The 17,641-nt window shown below is 38.8% G+C and overlaps 1 protein-coding gene across 4 annotated transcripts in view; it reads right to left on the bottom strand.

The window, feature by feature from the left end:
* KLHL13 (kelch like family member 13) overlaps positions 1-17,641 on the bottom strand; it is an 80,141-nt gene that overhangs the window by 48,041 nt on the left and 14,459 nt on the right. For 3 of the 4 annotated variants that reach the window (XM_027645280.1, XM_027645281.1, XM_027645277.1), the window contains one exon: positions 14,445-14,503. The exons of the other annotated variant lie outside the window; for it this stretch is intronic. In XM_027645280.1, coding sequence (XP_027501081.1) covers positions 14,445-14,464 — 20 coding nt within the window. In that variant the 5' untranslated portion in view covers positions 14,465-14,503. The remainder of the gene's footprint in view (positions 1-14,444; positions 14,504-17,641) is intronic. 4 annotated transcript variants of the gene reach the window in all.

Genomic DNA, 17,641 nt, shown 5'->3' on the forward strand with positions numbered 1-17,641 from the left:
CTAGGAATTCAAAGGCAATCTCAAAGAAACTCAATACTTTCATGACACTAAAATCCTTGAAAGCTGAAGCTTTTGAGGCCTTTGAACAGCATATACTGGGAACATGAAAAAAAGACAAGATTAATTCTGGGGACACCTGGGAAATCTCTGCTGAGCCAGCCATATGCTATTCCAAATCCAAAAGCACAGGATACAGCGGTCAGATTAGGAAGGAAGGAAGGCAGGGCAGTAAGTCAGACGTTTATTCAATAGGGTCAGTACTGAATTCAAAGTAAGATGCAGTTGGTAGCTTGAGATAAGATGAATGTTTGCCACAAGAGTTTCTGTAAACACTGAAATAAAAACTGTCCAGTGAAAATAAATTTACAGGGAAACCAACAGGTACAGCAACTACTGGACCACAGGAGTTTTACATAAACTGTTACAGAAGACTTTTCCTTCTTTAGTGCTTCTTATCAAATTTCTGCAAACTTGTGTTCTGGCTCATATCCCAAATCAAGCAACAGCACACACAAACACACCACCTTCCTCTGTCTGATTCTTTCACTGAAGTCAAAACATAAGCAAACTACCAACACCTTGCTGCACAAAAAGCAGTCTCTGGGGAGAAGTTTCTAAAACATGACAAAATTTTGCTGGATCCTGAAATTTGCATTCAGGAACTTTTTTTTGGGAGGGGGGTGGGCAGATGGCAATAATCAATATAAACATCAAAGACTGATTCGATAAAAAGAAAATACATATTTGAAGACTCCTAAGTATTTTAAATAATGACATTCAGTAAACAGTTAAGAAAGTGTTTGGGATTCTCAGACATTGATTCAAGGACCTCGATGTAAAATAACTAAATATAAGTATGTGTAGATAAGCAGCCTATTTATAATTCTTTTTAATCAACACCCTAGAACAACACACAAGGTACAGCGTGACTAAGATTTTACTTCATTGCTCTGATCTGATAAAAGCATACAGAATCCAAAGGGCAAAAGTAAAATTAACTAAAATTATTATGCCTTAGCTTTCTGGTGTTGAACGCACAAATTCTTTTTAACAGCAAATTCCAGCAATGTGATTCCGTTCATTTACCTTCCTCCCTCCCTTTGCTCCCAAGTTCTGCATTGGTCTTCTAACCCAGTACGTTAACTGTCCAGAGAACAAGGCCATTTCTGTTCTCCAACATCACTCCTCATTGCTCCTGGAGCATGTACAGCAGAGAGGTGGCTGGTCCAACTGCACATCAAGCCAGCAGGCAACATGTAATTACTCCTCATCAGCCGAAGTCTTTGTCACCCCACTGAAGAGCAGCAATGAGAAGGATTTCCGGTTCCCAATGACAGACCAGTGATGTCCTGGCAAAGGCCCTGAGCGAAACCCGAGACAGACAACCATGTATTTTGCTACATGGGCCCAGCTCTAATTATCTGAAAACAGAAATGAACAGAGTCACATTGGTGCTCTAATTACTGGGGAGACAGAACAACAGAGGAGAAAACCCCACTGTGAGAGCAAGGAGGTACCCAAACAACAGCCAAAAGACACTGTTCCAGCTAGGAGAGAAGAGCTTTACGAAGCCTGAAAACTCCTCTGCTTCAGTTCTCATGTTCTGCTTCACTCCCACATTGACTCACTCAAGTCACACCAATTCACGTTTAAGCACCTGCAAACACAGCTTTGCTCTCCTCATCCAGCTGGGCTTCTGAGGGACTTGGTGGTTTGTTGATACATGACCTCTGTGCAATTTGGGACAACAGAAGCAAACTGGGACTGTCTGAAGATTTAACACATTCACTTCAAACTGATTTTCCTCCCAGATTTTTGGTTGATACACCTCCACCTACCTGGCTGTCAGCTTGGATTCAACTACCCTGTACTGGGTGAGCTGGAGCAGAATAATGAAACTAGAAGCCTGGAATTTGGAACAGGGCCGTTGCATGCTGAAAACGTTTGGAATCCAACATGATGGAACTGGATGTGATAACACAGCTTGGGAAGATGGAAGGAGATTAGCAAGATGCTCAAGTTTCAGAAATGTCATAGGAAGGTCAGGCATAAATATACACACAATATTGTGACAAAGCAGAACAGTAGTAGCTGTAGCTCAGGGTTTTTCTGTGACAGACTTCTACATTTTACAGTTATTAAATTTGCTATTATCTGCAGGAATCATACTGATGTCTGGATGTCAGGGTGCATCTATTTATGGGATTGGTAGTCACCAAGCTGCAGTACAAGACGCTGCTTGAAACACTGAGCTGTTTTCCTGAACAGCATTCGCTGGTCCTGGAGAATACTTGTGTAACACCTCTGAAGATCACATGAAAATTAATTGCTTCAACTTTCACTGTCCAGGGCAGGACACAAATGCAAACCAACCCAACACCTCTCACCTTTACAAGATGTCCTTAACAACATTAGCAAGTTCGAACTGCAGCTCATTAAAACACATCTGTTTCAGGTGCAAAACCTACTGATCTCCCCATACAATGAACACCCAAGGGAGACTGAGTATCTTGTGGAAGTCAATAAAGGAATTTTTGGACTCCAACAGTATCCTGTTTTTCCAGCACAGGCTCCACCACTGTGCGATTACTTTCCAAGATATGTCTGATTTTGCATCCAAGCGAACTAAAACTGAATCAGACACATCCCAGATGTTCAACGACAGCAGAATAATCAGAAATGTATTACCAAGCTGCACACAGGAACATACACAGACAGAACACCTCTAGCATTAAAAAATGGAATATATAAGTGGAGGGGAGAGAGGTTGATTGGTTGAATTTTATAAGACAAGTTTTTTTTTGGTGTTCAGGTGCACGGGGTTTTCCTGTTCAAATAAGGCACAAATATACACATCCCTCAGTTGTTTTGAGGTAGGATGGGGGGAGTTTTTTTCTTTTTTTCTTCTTTTTGCATGTAGGAAGTACCAAGTTACTTAGCATTCACAAAGAAAGGGACACTTCCCTTTTGAAAATGAGTTCACTTCTTAACAGAAAAATGAAATAAAACAGATTAGACATACCCACAGAAAAGTTCTATTTATTTTCCCCCTTCCCTTTATGAATAGGAGGTTTAATTCCTCCATGTTTGGCTATGTGGAAGGACACTGATTACAGCTGAACGTTATCACCAAATAATTTTCTGGGAGTAAGTAAAGACAGCACTGTTGCTTTTCAGGATTACAAGTTTTATTTCAAAAGTATTGATTTAGATGATTAGCTGCTAGCTAAGACAAATTAAGTTTTTTAATGTTTTGTGCATTATCAATTTAAGAACTATACTAGCCTGTACCCAAAAGTGATACACTCAGTTAAAATATAGGGTCACAATGGATAAATTTCGTGCAGAAAAACAAATGCCATATTTCCTTCAAAGGGACAATGCTATACACACTATGTGAGTAGATTATTTTAGGTTTAGGATTTAAAAGCACTTTACCATAACATAAAGTTGCTTTGGTTAAAGCCCCTCTTTTTAACTTGATGTATTCAAATAAACAGCAAACAGAGTAGGGAAACAATTACTCATAACCCTACACTCATCAAGAGAACAGCTACAACCAGTACACATCCAGCCAAGTGACAGAAGACAGACATGGAAACAACAGGGAAAGTGACAATCAGCAGGAGACCACATTACACACCAAACAACGTGTCACCACCTGGAGAACTTTCATAGAGTCAGAGATTTACTGCTTACACAGTATCAAACATGGTACAAACCAGCCAGCTTCCAAGCAGCCAGCCTAATTTGCAAGCTCACACATCCCATTAAAAAAGCAGCAGGATCGCCTCCTTCACATGAAATATAAACTATTTTAGATCCACACCTATTTGCCTCCAACTTTAAGTTCAAGTTGCAAACGTTTCACGTGTCAAAAGGTACTGGTTTATAAATCACACACTAAAGTTGCACTTAAACAGATGTCAGAGCCAGGTATAGAGAGAGTTTAACTGCACATAACCCAGAACCAAAACCCAGCTTTTAAATATGCAAGAGAATGTCTGAACCACCATTTCTTTCTTCATGGGAAAAAAAAGAAAGTAACAGGACTACACCTGTGTGATATTTCAGTATATTCATTAAGCCTGTATGTTAATTTCTAGTCAAAGAAGAGGAACTTTTGCTTTTTTATCAAATACTCCATCACAAAGAAAATATTACTTTTACCTGGTCAACTGAAAAAAACAGAGATTTTGTTTCAATGCAAGTCAACACTAAAGCTGTGAGTTTTCACTACATTAATCTTTAAGTCATTTGGAGTGGTTGGTTAAAAAATGGTAGCTTGGAAAGCTAAAAGCATTGATTGGAGAAAAACTTTTACTGAAGAGGTTAATTCTTCCACTGAAGTAACAAAATCTTTTCCCTCTAAACAAGCATTAACACTGTCATACACATCATACTGTGACCAGATGTGACCAGCACAAGTGTCCAGTAAATAAGGTATGAAACTTGTCATTTCCAAAAAAAAATCCACTTTTTTTCCCCGGTTCTTTACCTTCCAATTTTAACTCTTACATGAATATATTCAAAAGGCTTCAGATGACAATGTCAACATTCACATTTTGAATGGAAACATACTTCTAAAGTATTCAAATGCACATGCCTGGCAATGAAGGACATAAATTCATGGACCTAAGAAGAAGGAGAGAAAATACTTGTAACATCAGTGATATGGACAGAGAGATGCACAACTGCTAAACAAAATGAAATATAAAAGAATAACTAGAGGGAAATAGGACTGAGTAGGTACTGTTTGGAATTATTAGAGACTGGAAGCTTTTGGAGATGGAGAGAACACACACATGATAACTCCGCTCTAAGGAGAGCTTTCATAATTTTTTTCTTCCAAGTTTCAGAGTATTATTCATTAAAGAGCCATTTTTCCTGCTAAGCAGAAATGTGACTGACCAAAACACTGCTAAGAGGTTGTGTGCACTCAGAGCGACAGCAGGACACAAGAATTCCACCCAGACACAAGTCTGAAAAGTGAAACTTGAGACTGAATATGCTCAAGTCACCATAAATGCATCCAGCAGACAAAAGGCACTTGTGTGCCTGTTTTGAAAAAAAAAAAAGCTGAAAATCCGTTGCTTCTAATCCAAGATCAAACATGTAGGGAAAAATCCCCCCGGAAGCAGAGAGCAGCATACTGATGAGTTTGGTCATTCTTCAAGAATGATTTAGCTACTGCCAAGACATAACTTCAATAATTTAAACTTTTGTTCCATGAATTATCTGTTAAGACTGAGACAAAAGTACACAACATCAGTCAATGAAACTACAGAAACTACTTCATTAGATTTCTTTAGTCTACATTTGCTAAAAGAAGGTTGCTTAATGTCAATACAACCCTTGGAACAGAAATAATTGAGCATTTATTCTTAAGATGAATGCTCAAAACAGTTCTTTAAATATACTAGGCTAGTTAAATGAAAGATTTGAATGTCATTAGCAATCAAAATGAAAATCGTGGAAGTCTTAAAAGGCACTAACAGAAAATCCTAGTCATGAATGATGCCATTTGATGCAGTAATATTTTCAACCACCTATAAAGGAAAATAAATCCTACCAACATACTGAAACACTCATAGTCAGGCTCTTGTGTTTCATATAGTGGTGAAGAAAAGCACATGATAGGTCCCAGTCACTTTCTCAGACAAACATCAAATCAAAACTATCACTGCTGGCAATCTTTTACAAATGATTGTTTTAAATGAGAACTTTATTTCAAAAAAGGAAGACACTGAAATAAGGTTGCTGAAATTTCTTCTAGGTTAAGGTAATTAACTCTAGTCTTAAATCTGTTTTTTCTCTTTCTAAAAAAAGAGTAAGTCCAAAAATACTAAATAGCAGGCAAAGTATAATTGAGACAGAACTGCTAATTTCAGTATATTTTAGGACACAAATCCCTTTTCAGCTGTATCAGAAGATAAGCAACTGTTATTACCTCCTTGTTCTAAAATTGGCCTTTGTATACCTAAAAGCAGATGCAATGGCAGCTGGATCAACTAAAGCAGAAAAACACACAGCAATCTGGGATTAGAGAACTGTTAAAGACTAAGCCTGGGTGTTCTTTGTGCTTGATTTTAAAAATCACATAGTCCATTATGTGAGGAATAAATTAGCTCACTAACTGGGTCCTTTCATTTCTTAAGTCATTTCTTCATTAGCTTGTCCAGAATTTCTCAGTTTTCCAGATGGGGAAAAAAAAAGGTTCCAGGCTGCCAACCAGAAAAAAAACCTCTTCGATCTCTGCAGGAATTCAGGCACTTGCAACACACCTGTCATGCAGCACTGCTGCTACCTCTGAGCACAGAATGATCCAGTGCCACCTGGGTTAGTAACTCCACTGTTCACCAAAGGAGGTAAAACATAATTTTAGATGACAGTGGCCACACTGAACTGTGCTCAGCAGGGCAGGACAAAGGAAGCTGCTTTAAATGACTGCTGAAGATCTGTGGAGTCTACCTTCTGTTTTCTGTAAGAAAATGAATCTCGTAGTTTAAAGTAAAAAGTAAACCACAGAAAGCCACAAAGCAGACAAGACACATTCTAAAACATATTCCAGCACCAGAGGACCTGCATGCTGTCCATCTCCCAACTGACTCTGGAGGTTTTTACAGAACTATGTCAACACTATTAACAGTGGTAGAAAGAAAATCAACTCAAGAATAAATCCCATCAACTCAAAAGTCTGAAGTCAAAAAAGAACAAAAAATGTGACATAATAAGAAGTGCCAATTTCAATGAAAAGCTTTTATCCCAATCTTCCCCACAGCTCATGTACACAAGCTCTTTCTGCATTAATTTCCTCCCTACTGCTCAGCTGTGTTGCCTGTTGCTGCTACTCCCTTGGCTACCAGAAACTTCAATTAGTCTTCTTTCGGCTTGCAAAGGCAGGAGCTAAACCAGGATGCTAATTTCTAATTAACTTCTTGTATTGGGTTTGCATGGCAAGGTTTTGGTAGCAGGGGGGCTTCTTCCATGTCCAGTGGAGCCAATGCCAGCTGGCTCCAACACGGACTCACTGGTGGCCAACACCAAGCCCATCAGCAACAGCAGCAGCACCTCTGGGATAATGTATTTTAAAAGGATGGGGGGCAGAGGAGGGGGAGAAGAAACTTGCAGCCAAAGCGAGAAGTGAGAATATGTGAGAGAAACAACTCCACAGACACCAAGGTCAGTGCAGAAGGAGGGCAGGAGGTGCTCCAGGCACTGGAGCACAGATGCCCCCACAGCCCGTGGTGCAGCCCATGGGGAGGGAGCTGTGCCCCTGCAGCCCACAGGAGCCGATTTACCCTCTGTCTAGAAGGAAATATAACAATAGTGTTCCATTTCAATGCAAGACCCAAAGCCTCAGTGCACCAAAGCTCTGCTGCTTATCTGTTAAAAGACTGAACAGCAATGAGAGCAGAACTGGGTCTAACTTGAAACAAAAACAGTAAATGAAGTGAGAAAACCGAATTGTTCTCTTACCTAATTACTCTTTGTAGAAGAAAAGGTTCAGAAGGATCTACTCACAAGTTTCCAATCTCTAAAATGTAGTTGTAGAGAAAACAGGAGTTGCTCCTTACACAAGGATACACTTGTATTCTTTTTCAACAAAAATCTCTCTTGAAAATGTGTTAAACTGAATTACTTTCCAATGAAAATCAATATTGTCACTTTTGTCACCACAAAACATTCCAGATAATCAAAATATTCTGTATTAAAAAAAAAAAAAACCAAACCCAAAACCGAACACAACACTGACCTTTACTAGTTGTTCTCTTTGACAACAAAGCATCAAGAATTAAAATGAAATTCAAAAGTTTAACTAGGTCCTGAGACATTTTAATATTATAAAGCCTTGGGTGAATGCGACAATATTTATATCAACATAATCTCTTCATTTCTTCTTTTCTACCCACATACTACATAGAGTTTTGGACAGATCTACATTTATGCTTTTCATCTTGCCTGCAGCAGTACATCATTAGAGACGTGCAGTTTTGCCTGACTGGTAATTTGTTTCCCGGCTGGGGGGAGTAAAGAAAGAGTGTTTTGTTTGCAGGATCTTTTCACTTGGCAGGAGAGAAAAGACATAGGAAACACGAAGGGTGCTGTTTCTCAAAAAAACTTACACGTTCAGACCAGCAAGAGCCTTAGAAAAAAGCAGTTACACTGCTAAATGGCTTTTATCAATTTATGTCATCAATTAGGATAAATTGGGAAAAAGCCATCTTCCATAAACGTATGTTGCCTTTATAAAGAGTTACTGGTAAATAGGCAACACATTTTTCCAGAACTATTTCCACAACATCTTCAAAATGGAAGCTTTTCTCCCTCGTTATCTACTCGGGTAAAACCCATCTTTCACAAAATTAAATTATTCTGGCTTCAGACAAGCCCCACATTTCATAACCTTTGAAAATACTGAAATGTCTTCCTGCAGTGTCCCTCCAGCCACATTAATTACTACAGCGCATCCATCCAATACTCCTGCTTTTCTCACCCCATCAAGCATGAAAAGCTGTTTTCTAATGCCCTTCAGGGTTCAGCTTTGCTGTTTTTGCAACATTTGTTCCCTTCAATCAGATCAACCTTTGGCAAACCATCCAACAAGCACCTCTGTTGTTGACTTCCACGTGACCCCTTACACCCAAAGGTGCCTTAAAAAGAAGCAGCGATAATTTCTCCAAAAAAAACACCAAGTCAGCAATGGTCCTGGCACTTGGCAGCCAGAGTGATGATATATGGCAACTATCGCTTTTTAGGCAGTCAGTTTGATTTTCCAGAGATCCCCAGACTATCCATGAGCTCTTACAGCAGGAACCAGGAGCTCAAGGCTGGCACAGAGCTGCAGTAACACTTTGCCACTTGCAATCCCAGCACAAAAAGTTGGTTATCTCTGATCAAAAGCCACCAAAACTAACCATGGCAAGAGGTGCAAGGTGATTGCAGAGCACTCTGCAAGCACAGGAACAGCAGAGACTCAGGCCTTTCCACCAGAGGCTATTCAAACCAGCTGCAAACACCCACATGCAACATCTGTTAAGTCAGGGCTGCTTAGGAGCAAGGATTAAAGAGGGCATCAGACAACATTTTAAAAAAATATTCTCCATGGATTTTTCTCTTTAATTGAGAAGACTACAACACTGTTCCTTATTACCAAAAAAAAAAAAAAAAAAGAAAAATCAGCACCAAATATTCAGTTTGGCACCTTGAAGCAAAAAGTAATTGTTAAAAACATAAGTTTTGCGAAACCAGTCCAAAGACAAAATTTTAAGGAAGTTTTGTTAATAAAAAACCAACACAGTTCATAGTGCACATAGGAGGTCATCAAAATTCAACCATAGACACATGCTGGATCAGTTCAGACTTCCTGAAATGCCATTTACAAGCAGTGCAATTTCAGGTAAGCCACATACACTGAAAAGGAAGTGAGACTTTAACAGAACAGGATCCACTACACTGAACTCCATGATACAAAACCATATTTTAAATCAGTGTGAGTAATTCTTGTTTTATGTAAACCATTCTACTGCAAAGCTAGCTTGTATAGCACACAGAGTACTATTAAGGCAATGTAAACATATGGCTTGTGAAAAATACATTCTAACACGCAGGATGCAACCTGGCCATGGACACATTACCAATATGCAGAGTGTAAAGCTCCAAAAGATCTATGGCTTTGCTCTCATGATCCTAAAACATCCCTAAAAGGGCCCAGAATGACACCTGTACCGAACCAGAACACCAACTGCTTCACTACATAGCCACTGCAACCTTCAATAAGACATTGTACAGCAGCAATATAAACCTCTTTTGCTGTTACATGTAGAAAGAAAAACCTTTATACAGTCTTAATGCAATCAAACTTGTAATCTCAAAACCATTCAGCAACTTCAACCTCTGCATAACATTTACAGGAACACAATTGTGCTTCAGTGTTCCCAAGCTAAAACGGGATTATTTCATTGCCTAAGCACACCAGCATCTGTGCCCAAAAAGATCTTGGCTCTCAAGTCAATCTGTCTTCTGGCAGTTACAGGCTTCCTAAATTGAACTCCAAGAGTGACAAGTCTGACAATACCAGAGTCATTGTTAAATTTCAAAGCAACTGGAGCGGCATTTCACATAAAGATTTATGTAACTAAAGTTTAAAACCAGACCTGTATGGGAATACACTCGTTAAGGGAGATGTAGGACAATACACAGCTGGAGCACACTCTTATACTGACGCTCTAATCCACTCCTTTGTGTCTGCCACAAGCCATCAGAGGTCCCTCCTCTCTTTGTACATTATTTCTAAAGTAGATCTGTTCCAAATGAGCCTCTCTGTTCATACCAATGACCTTGAAGATGACACTGCCTCCAACCTCTACCTTTTTTCTAAACAGCTCAGTCTGCCTGGTGCAGTTTGTAGCCAACAGCCTCACCCAGAGCAGGGACAGAGAGCTCTTCCCCAGCAACACTTCACCTGCAGTCAATCCCACTGACATGACTCTCCAGGTTTTAGGGTGCAAAGAAGCAGGCTAGTGAGTCCCATGCACCTCATGTGCCTTACAGCTGGCAGAAAGTCCTCCCTTGCCCTTCCATTCTTCAACAGCCTTATTTTACTGCCAAAGCCAGCTTTTGCCTAAATATTTCCAAGGATGAAAAAACTACCTTGCTGCACGGCATCACATCTTTCCTCAAATGGGGCAGGGACCCAAAATGCACCCATTTCCAAATGCAGGTGCTCATGATCCCAGGTCAGGACAGCCTTAACTCACTGCACTGAACATAAAGTAGCAGAAAGCAAAATTTTTACTATGCTGGGGTGTGTGTACCAAAACATTGTTTTCAGTAAAATATTCTTCTGAATTTTAAGTCAGATGATCAACAGTTTCATGTCTGAATTTGCATTTTAATGAACCAAACGTAAACTCACGTATCTGTGGTGAGATGAATCAAAAATACCATGAAGCTTATTAGTTGGCACTAAAGGATCTAATCAATTTGATGTGGAATTGTTCTTAAAATGTTTGTGTCCTTATAGATTTACCATCTCTTCAGTGTTCTGTGAAGGACTTGCATTTCACCTGCATTTTCCATCCCTCATAAAGCCTTTCTCCAATATAAGTCACCTGCGGCTACAACTTCAGCATATTAAAGCTCATTCATCACCACCTATACTTAATAAATCCACAGTGGCAAAATAGACTCTGCTGACACAAGGTTGATTATATAAGCATTCCACGTAAGAAAAAAGGCACACAGAAGCAAACCAGCCAATACAAGAAAAACCAGTATTGTTTCACAAAGACAACAGGTCTTGGACATTTGGATCCCACTTTCTCATCACTATTAAGGGAAAAAAAATCCTGATAAAAAAACCAGCTGCTGACTGTCAGTTATTTTAAGAGCATAAAGCTTTATGTGGTTACTGAGATCAGGGAAGGCCAACAGAACATATTAGTCCATTCATAAGGAAACTGAAGAGCTTAGATACAGCATGTCCCTTCAGCGTCCACCTTGTCACATACACCCCTAATCTACCGACTACCAAGGGCACAGCTCAAGTACCTATTACTATTGTACAAATCAGACTTACTCAGACATGGGCAGATGTCAAGTAGAACAAGGCACCCTCATTCAGCCTGACTGGAAAAAAACCCTCAGCATTGGGAACGGGTGTGCATCTCTCTGTTTTGGTTGAATTTTAAGTTAAATATTTTCCAGTATACTTAGGAATTAATATTTTATGAAGTTTATGAATGTAGGGGTCAACACTCCATTAAAATGAAAAGGCTTTTCTTGCACAACTGCTCTTTATTAGCAAAGCTACTTTTTAACTTAATAGACTAAGCTGCAGTGTGTATTTCAAGCCCTTTAAAGCTCACTGCTTGAGCATTCAAAAGGTGAAATGGTTTTCCATTTTTCACCAGAAATACTACACATCAAGTACATAGTAATAACCACAAAAAGAACAGCAACAGGCAAATAGCAATTTCCTTTATACAGCCCACAAACTTTATAAATACCCCTCAAAGAGAAAGATAGTACAGCACAGAGGTTAAAGTCAAGGTTATGATCAAGTAGAACTGGGAAAAGGAACCAGTTTCTGCACATCCGCCCCCCAACAAGGACTAAACTCTATTCTATTCACAGTTTCTTCCATTTTATCTTACACATTATCTTGCAATAATCCCATAAGAACTCATGGAACTGGCCAGATAGATAACTACCTGTTATTGCAGCTACTAATGCTGACAGAGAGGAGTCTTAATGTAGGCAAATCCCAAAACAGTGTCCACAGTGGGTGTCATTGGCTGCGAGCCTTATCCGCTCTCTTAAGTATCAGAGCACAACCTGACCCAGCCATATGCTGAAGACTGAAAAAGCTGACTGCTATGCAACTAAAAGGTCCTTAACAGCAACCATCTGTACAAATTCATGCTAACCCCACAATATAACTGCTGCCTATTTTACAAAGAGCCTTTTCTGAAAATTACCACACTAAAATATCATCAACAGCTGTAAATAAGCTCAAAGAAAAATGCATGTATTACCAGTAACTGTGGCATCACTACAAGAATATTTCACAGTATGTAGATTGATATTTGGAACATTATACTTGAACTATACTTCTTGTTTAAAGCAAACAAAAAATCAATTTCCATTTTATTAAGCTGATAATTATATAGATATCTTATTTTAAAAAAATGAAATTAATATTCCATATTATTGTTGCTACTCAGCCAACTGCAGCAAAGTCTTCCTGGACTTTAGCCACAAAATAGTGATCTCAACATCATAGAGTAAATCAAATCAACACTATCTCCTGGGTAAGTCAGCTGGATCAGCACAAGGATTTCTCCTGCTGCTTCATAAAGAATCCAGCATCTGGCCAGGAGACTGTTAGAAAGAAATCCTCACGCAGCCTCCCTGAACTGGCAAGCAGAGCCTGAAAGAAGCCAAGGGAAAGATGACTACAAGCCAACATTATCTTGAAGCAGATTTTCTCTTGACTGAAAGCAAGACAGACTTTCAAATCAGGCACTATTTGCAGACACTGAACCAGAATGAGGAAATTAAGCATTAATGACAATTTTTTTAAAGTAGTTTTACTAAACTAATCAAAAAACCATATCTAAGAAAATTTGCAAAGGGCTCCAGGACGAGGAAAGCCTAAAAATAATTTAAAAATCTTTTTCTTAGATAAAGGCTACAAAAAAGGCAAATCCCAGGTAAAAACCCAAACTGTTTCCCTACCTAAAAGTTTAAGCAATTACTAGTCTATTATAATAAAAGAATTTTTTTTTAATTTAAGAAAAAAAAATTCATTGTGTAGCTTTAATGTTACAAATGTAGAAAAACTTAGAAATCAAGGTGCCTGAGGTAAGAGCAGTTCTTCTAACTTGAGCTCTTCTGTGACAAGAAAAGCACTGAAGTTGTCCACAAAGGCACCATTCTCCTAAAACAATTATCATTAGAACAAAGCAGTAGCTCCAGAATATCAAAGCTTATGGTTTTAAAAGAAAGCACTCAAGACCACATAACTCATATTTTACTTACATAAACAACAACAGCAAAAAAAAAAAAAAAGGCACAAAGACTGTCATGGAAAATCATAAAATAACATGCTGCTTTAATTCACAACTGTTACTGGAAATCTGGGGGAAAAAAAAAGGAAACACTGGGATTAATTACCCCAAAGGAATGAGCTGACTGATGAGTCTTCAGCACTAGAAACACAGTATATTTATGGAATCCATTTGAAAAGTAAGCCATTGCATTACCTAATTGTGATCTCTAAAAATGACCATGTTTCCACAAAAGTAAATCCTTTAAGTACTTATTTAGATACAGTTATATTCCATCATAGAGGTTCTTCCTTTCCTGTAATATTTTAGTAGTGTAGTTTACCTTTATGATCCCAGAATATTGTTGTGTTGCAGCACACAAGAACTGAAAACTTTCAGGAAAGCTTCTGTTCACTGCTACTATTCCCATCATCTTTATGGCAAATATATCAGACTTGCAGTCAAAATTGGACAAGGACAACACAGTGTTAACAATGTGCAGAGTAAGCTTCCATGAGTACCAAATCAAGTTAACAGTACTGAAGGTTCCCCATATACACAATATCAGGGGTTTTACTGCTATCTAGGACACTTCAAGCAGTCAACAGTAGAAGTCTTTGGTAGACTGATCACTACAGACAAGATGAACATCATGGTTAATCATTCATGAAAAGAAAAATATTCTTTTGCTCTGTCTTCCAGCTCCTCATTTCCACAATCAGCTTTGTCTATGGGTTCCATGAAGGGCTCCCTATTCACAGCTTTCCAGACCCCAATGAAACTGTTAGATAAAAAGCACACGTATTCTAAGTTACAGAATTTAAAAAAAAAAATTAAAAATTTCCACATTAGCATTTTGGGTTTTTTAGAAAACACATGTCAGTTACTCACAAAGTGTCTCTCCACATCATCTCTGATAAGCGGAAATACCTCCTCTGTTCTTCATGCACCTGTAGTCAAACAGAAAAGAACTGAAGCAGAGTCACAGACAGACATCCCCAAATAGCACCTGCCTCTCAGATCCCATGGGTTTTCACAAAACAAACCAAGATTTGTTCCAAACATTCACACACAGTATATCTCTTTCCAAATTTCACTAACTGTCTCTGGTAAAAATACAGAGATAAAGGAGCAAAAAAGCAAGAAAACTGCTTCTTGTTTACATGCCTTATGCTGCTCTTTGCTGTGGAAACAAGGATGAATTATGAAAACTAATCAAGTGAACAGAGCACATGCCCTAGATTTTTCAAATAATCTCTTGGTTTAACCCAGTTGTTCCTGAGCCTGCCTATCCCATGAACAATTTACTAAAATGGAAGCTGTGACTCATTAAAGGCACCTTTTAAGAGGGAGAAAAATAGCTCAAACTATTTATGTGCAAGATGTAATGACATTAATTTGCATGGAAGAGGCCAAAATCTTAATGAGTTCCATTTTTAAGATCTAACAAAGTTGATAAACTCCTTGTATATTTTTTTCTGTCTCAAGAGTATATCTTACAGTCTTTAACTACAATGAAAGACTACAGACTGTATTCTGGTTCGTGAACTTATACTTCCACTTGAAAGGGCAGTGAAGAAGTTGTAGCATTTCCATTTGCTGACACTATTTGTCAGTAAGCATTGAAAAATATAAAGTATGCAATACCCTTGAAAAGAGCCACACTTCAGATTTTTGGTCTTATATTTTACATTTATAAACATAAGGGAATGATCAAAATTTAGTAGCTGTATGAATTGGATATTTCTTTAAAGCAATTTGCTATTAATTCACAGATCAAAGCAGAAATTCCTATTTCTTAGTCAATATACGAAAGAAACCTTGTATTTTCAGATACAGTCACAAAAGACTAAATCCATGTAACAGTTTTGAAATAACAGGTCATTTTATATATAACAGAAAACAGAAGCTTCCGCAAATCATCCTTTCCCCTCCAGTTGCTTTGTACCATGAACAATAAAATTTTCACTTCAGAGAGTAAGACACAGGCACTCCTAATTTAAGAGCCTGTCTAAAATCTTATTTTGCTAAGGCAAATTTAGACATTTAGTAGAAAGAAATCACACATGGAATTTGTAAGCATAAATTATAAATTCAATATTTGCTTTGCAATACTTTAAACATGCCACAACTGAGACAGCATCAAACAGAATTGTTTAGCAGCATCTAACTTGCCCACTCCCTCCCACTGATGCTACAGCAGCTGGTAGAATAAGGTGGTTCTTAACTCCTGGCATTGCTGCACCTCAGGACATCCTCATTTCAAATAAACTTCAGATTTTCCTCTTTTAAAGAAGTCTGCTGAGTAAATAGAACATGTTTTATCTGTCCTCCATCATAAAACTGACATGTTTAAAAAGTACCATATACACATGAATTGCTTTCCTACCATCACTCAGTGATTTGTGAAGTCCTACAGGATGTGTAGTGTGGTTAAAGCAGTTAGGATGAATACTGCAGTCTCAGTCCTTAATTTACCATCCTGTGGCCATTGCAAAGGCTTCTCTAATGAGACCAATACACTACACAACAGTATAAAGGGATCATAAAAATTCCATGTTAAAATAGAATTTTTGATACTTAGAAAAGTTTTAGTTAACTTTCACCTTTATCAATAGAGCTTCTATCATCCTCACCACTGATTCTACATTCCCAGCATAGAAATACAAGAAATTCACACCTCCACTTACAACCCTACAGCTGCTCACTATGGTCACAGACAGGACAAACCTGATCACCAGCAGGAACTTGCATGCCCCTGCCAGGAGCTGGGGGCTGAATTTCACACTGCTGTGCAAGTTCCTCAGATCTCTGGTTTGCTGCTGCTGTTACATTTTGCCATCATTCTTTTGGAAATTCAAAAAGAAGTATGTATATTTTTGAATAATGATTCATTTCCTATATAAACCATTACATTTGTTTTAACAATCTTCAGCCTGAATTCAGGAAGACAATTTAAATGGGGTGTGGTTAAAACCCATGTAAAATTGTTCAGCATTAAATTACTTCTAATTCCAACTTCACAAAATAAGTAAAAACACTACATCCGTTGGTCATATGCCACTGAACACAACTCACATAGTGGAGTTCCATACCCTGTGGAAACGTTTTATTTTTATGTCTATGTTTCCTCTGTCAGAAAGTTCCAGATTATTCAGGGTTGACAGTGCACACAGCTAAGGTAGGTTACTTGTATCAGTTGCAGTCAGTTCTCCAGAAACAACAGTAAATTAGTGACAAGACATGTCAAAGAGTGCAGAATAAAGCGTGCAGGGCACAGTCTAGGAAGACATTATTGAACAAGTCCACACATCCTCAGGGGCCAACATGAGCATACAGGGAACATGAGGAACACTCGTCAGACCTCAGCAAACAGGTCATTCCTACAGCAGGGAAGTAGTTTCCACACGGTGCTCAGAAATCACAAAGCTGGCAGATGCTGGGATTGAGCCTGACCTACCATAGTAACACCATCCTTCCTCCAGCACAGCAGTCAACGTGAATCAAAAACATAACAAAACAAAACTGCTGAAAAGCAGACTGGGTACCAAATCCACAGGGAGCAAGAGGCTGAATTCTAGCCCGGGAACACCAACGAAGGACACAGTCCCATGCTACACTTAGTTTGACCTATCACATGCCTACCTTGTGCTGAACCCCACAAACCATCCAGCTGCACAATCCAAGAGCAAACAGCTGTCAGAGGGAAAGCAGAGCCCAGCACAGCCAGCACTGCCTCCCATCAGAGGAGCAAGGAGATCCCACTGTCCTGGCAGCAGCTGCACGTCCCCGGCACCCGTTCTGCAAAGGGCAGAGGAGAGCAGCACTGTCCCTTTCAGCAGCAGCTGCTCAATTCTGACACACTATACCCTTAAAGAACTGCTTTAAGCTCTAAATAAGTAATAAGAAGAAAGTCTCCCTCTAAATACTGAGAAGTATGTGCCTAAAAAAGCATTATTACTAAAAGTCGGATGTAGACTGGCCTGATGCAGGCAGTTTTCAGTGTGAACTTTGTACACATTTCTGGAGGTCAGCACAGTCTCCCAGTTTTTATAACAGGCATCAGAGTTGCATTACCCAAGAGCAGC

This window comes from Corapipo altera, unplaced genomic scaffold, assembly GCF_003945725.1.
Source record: "Corapipo altera isolate COAL_440 unplaced genomic scaffold, ASM394572v1 65, whole genome shotgun sequence".
NCBI lineage: Eukaryota > Metazoa > Chordata > Aves > Passeriformes > Pipridae > Corapipo > Corapipo altera.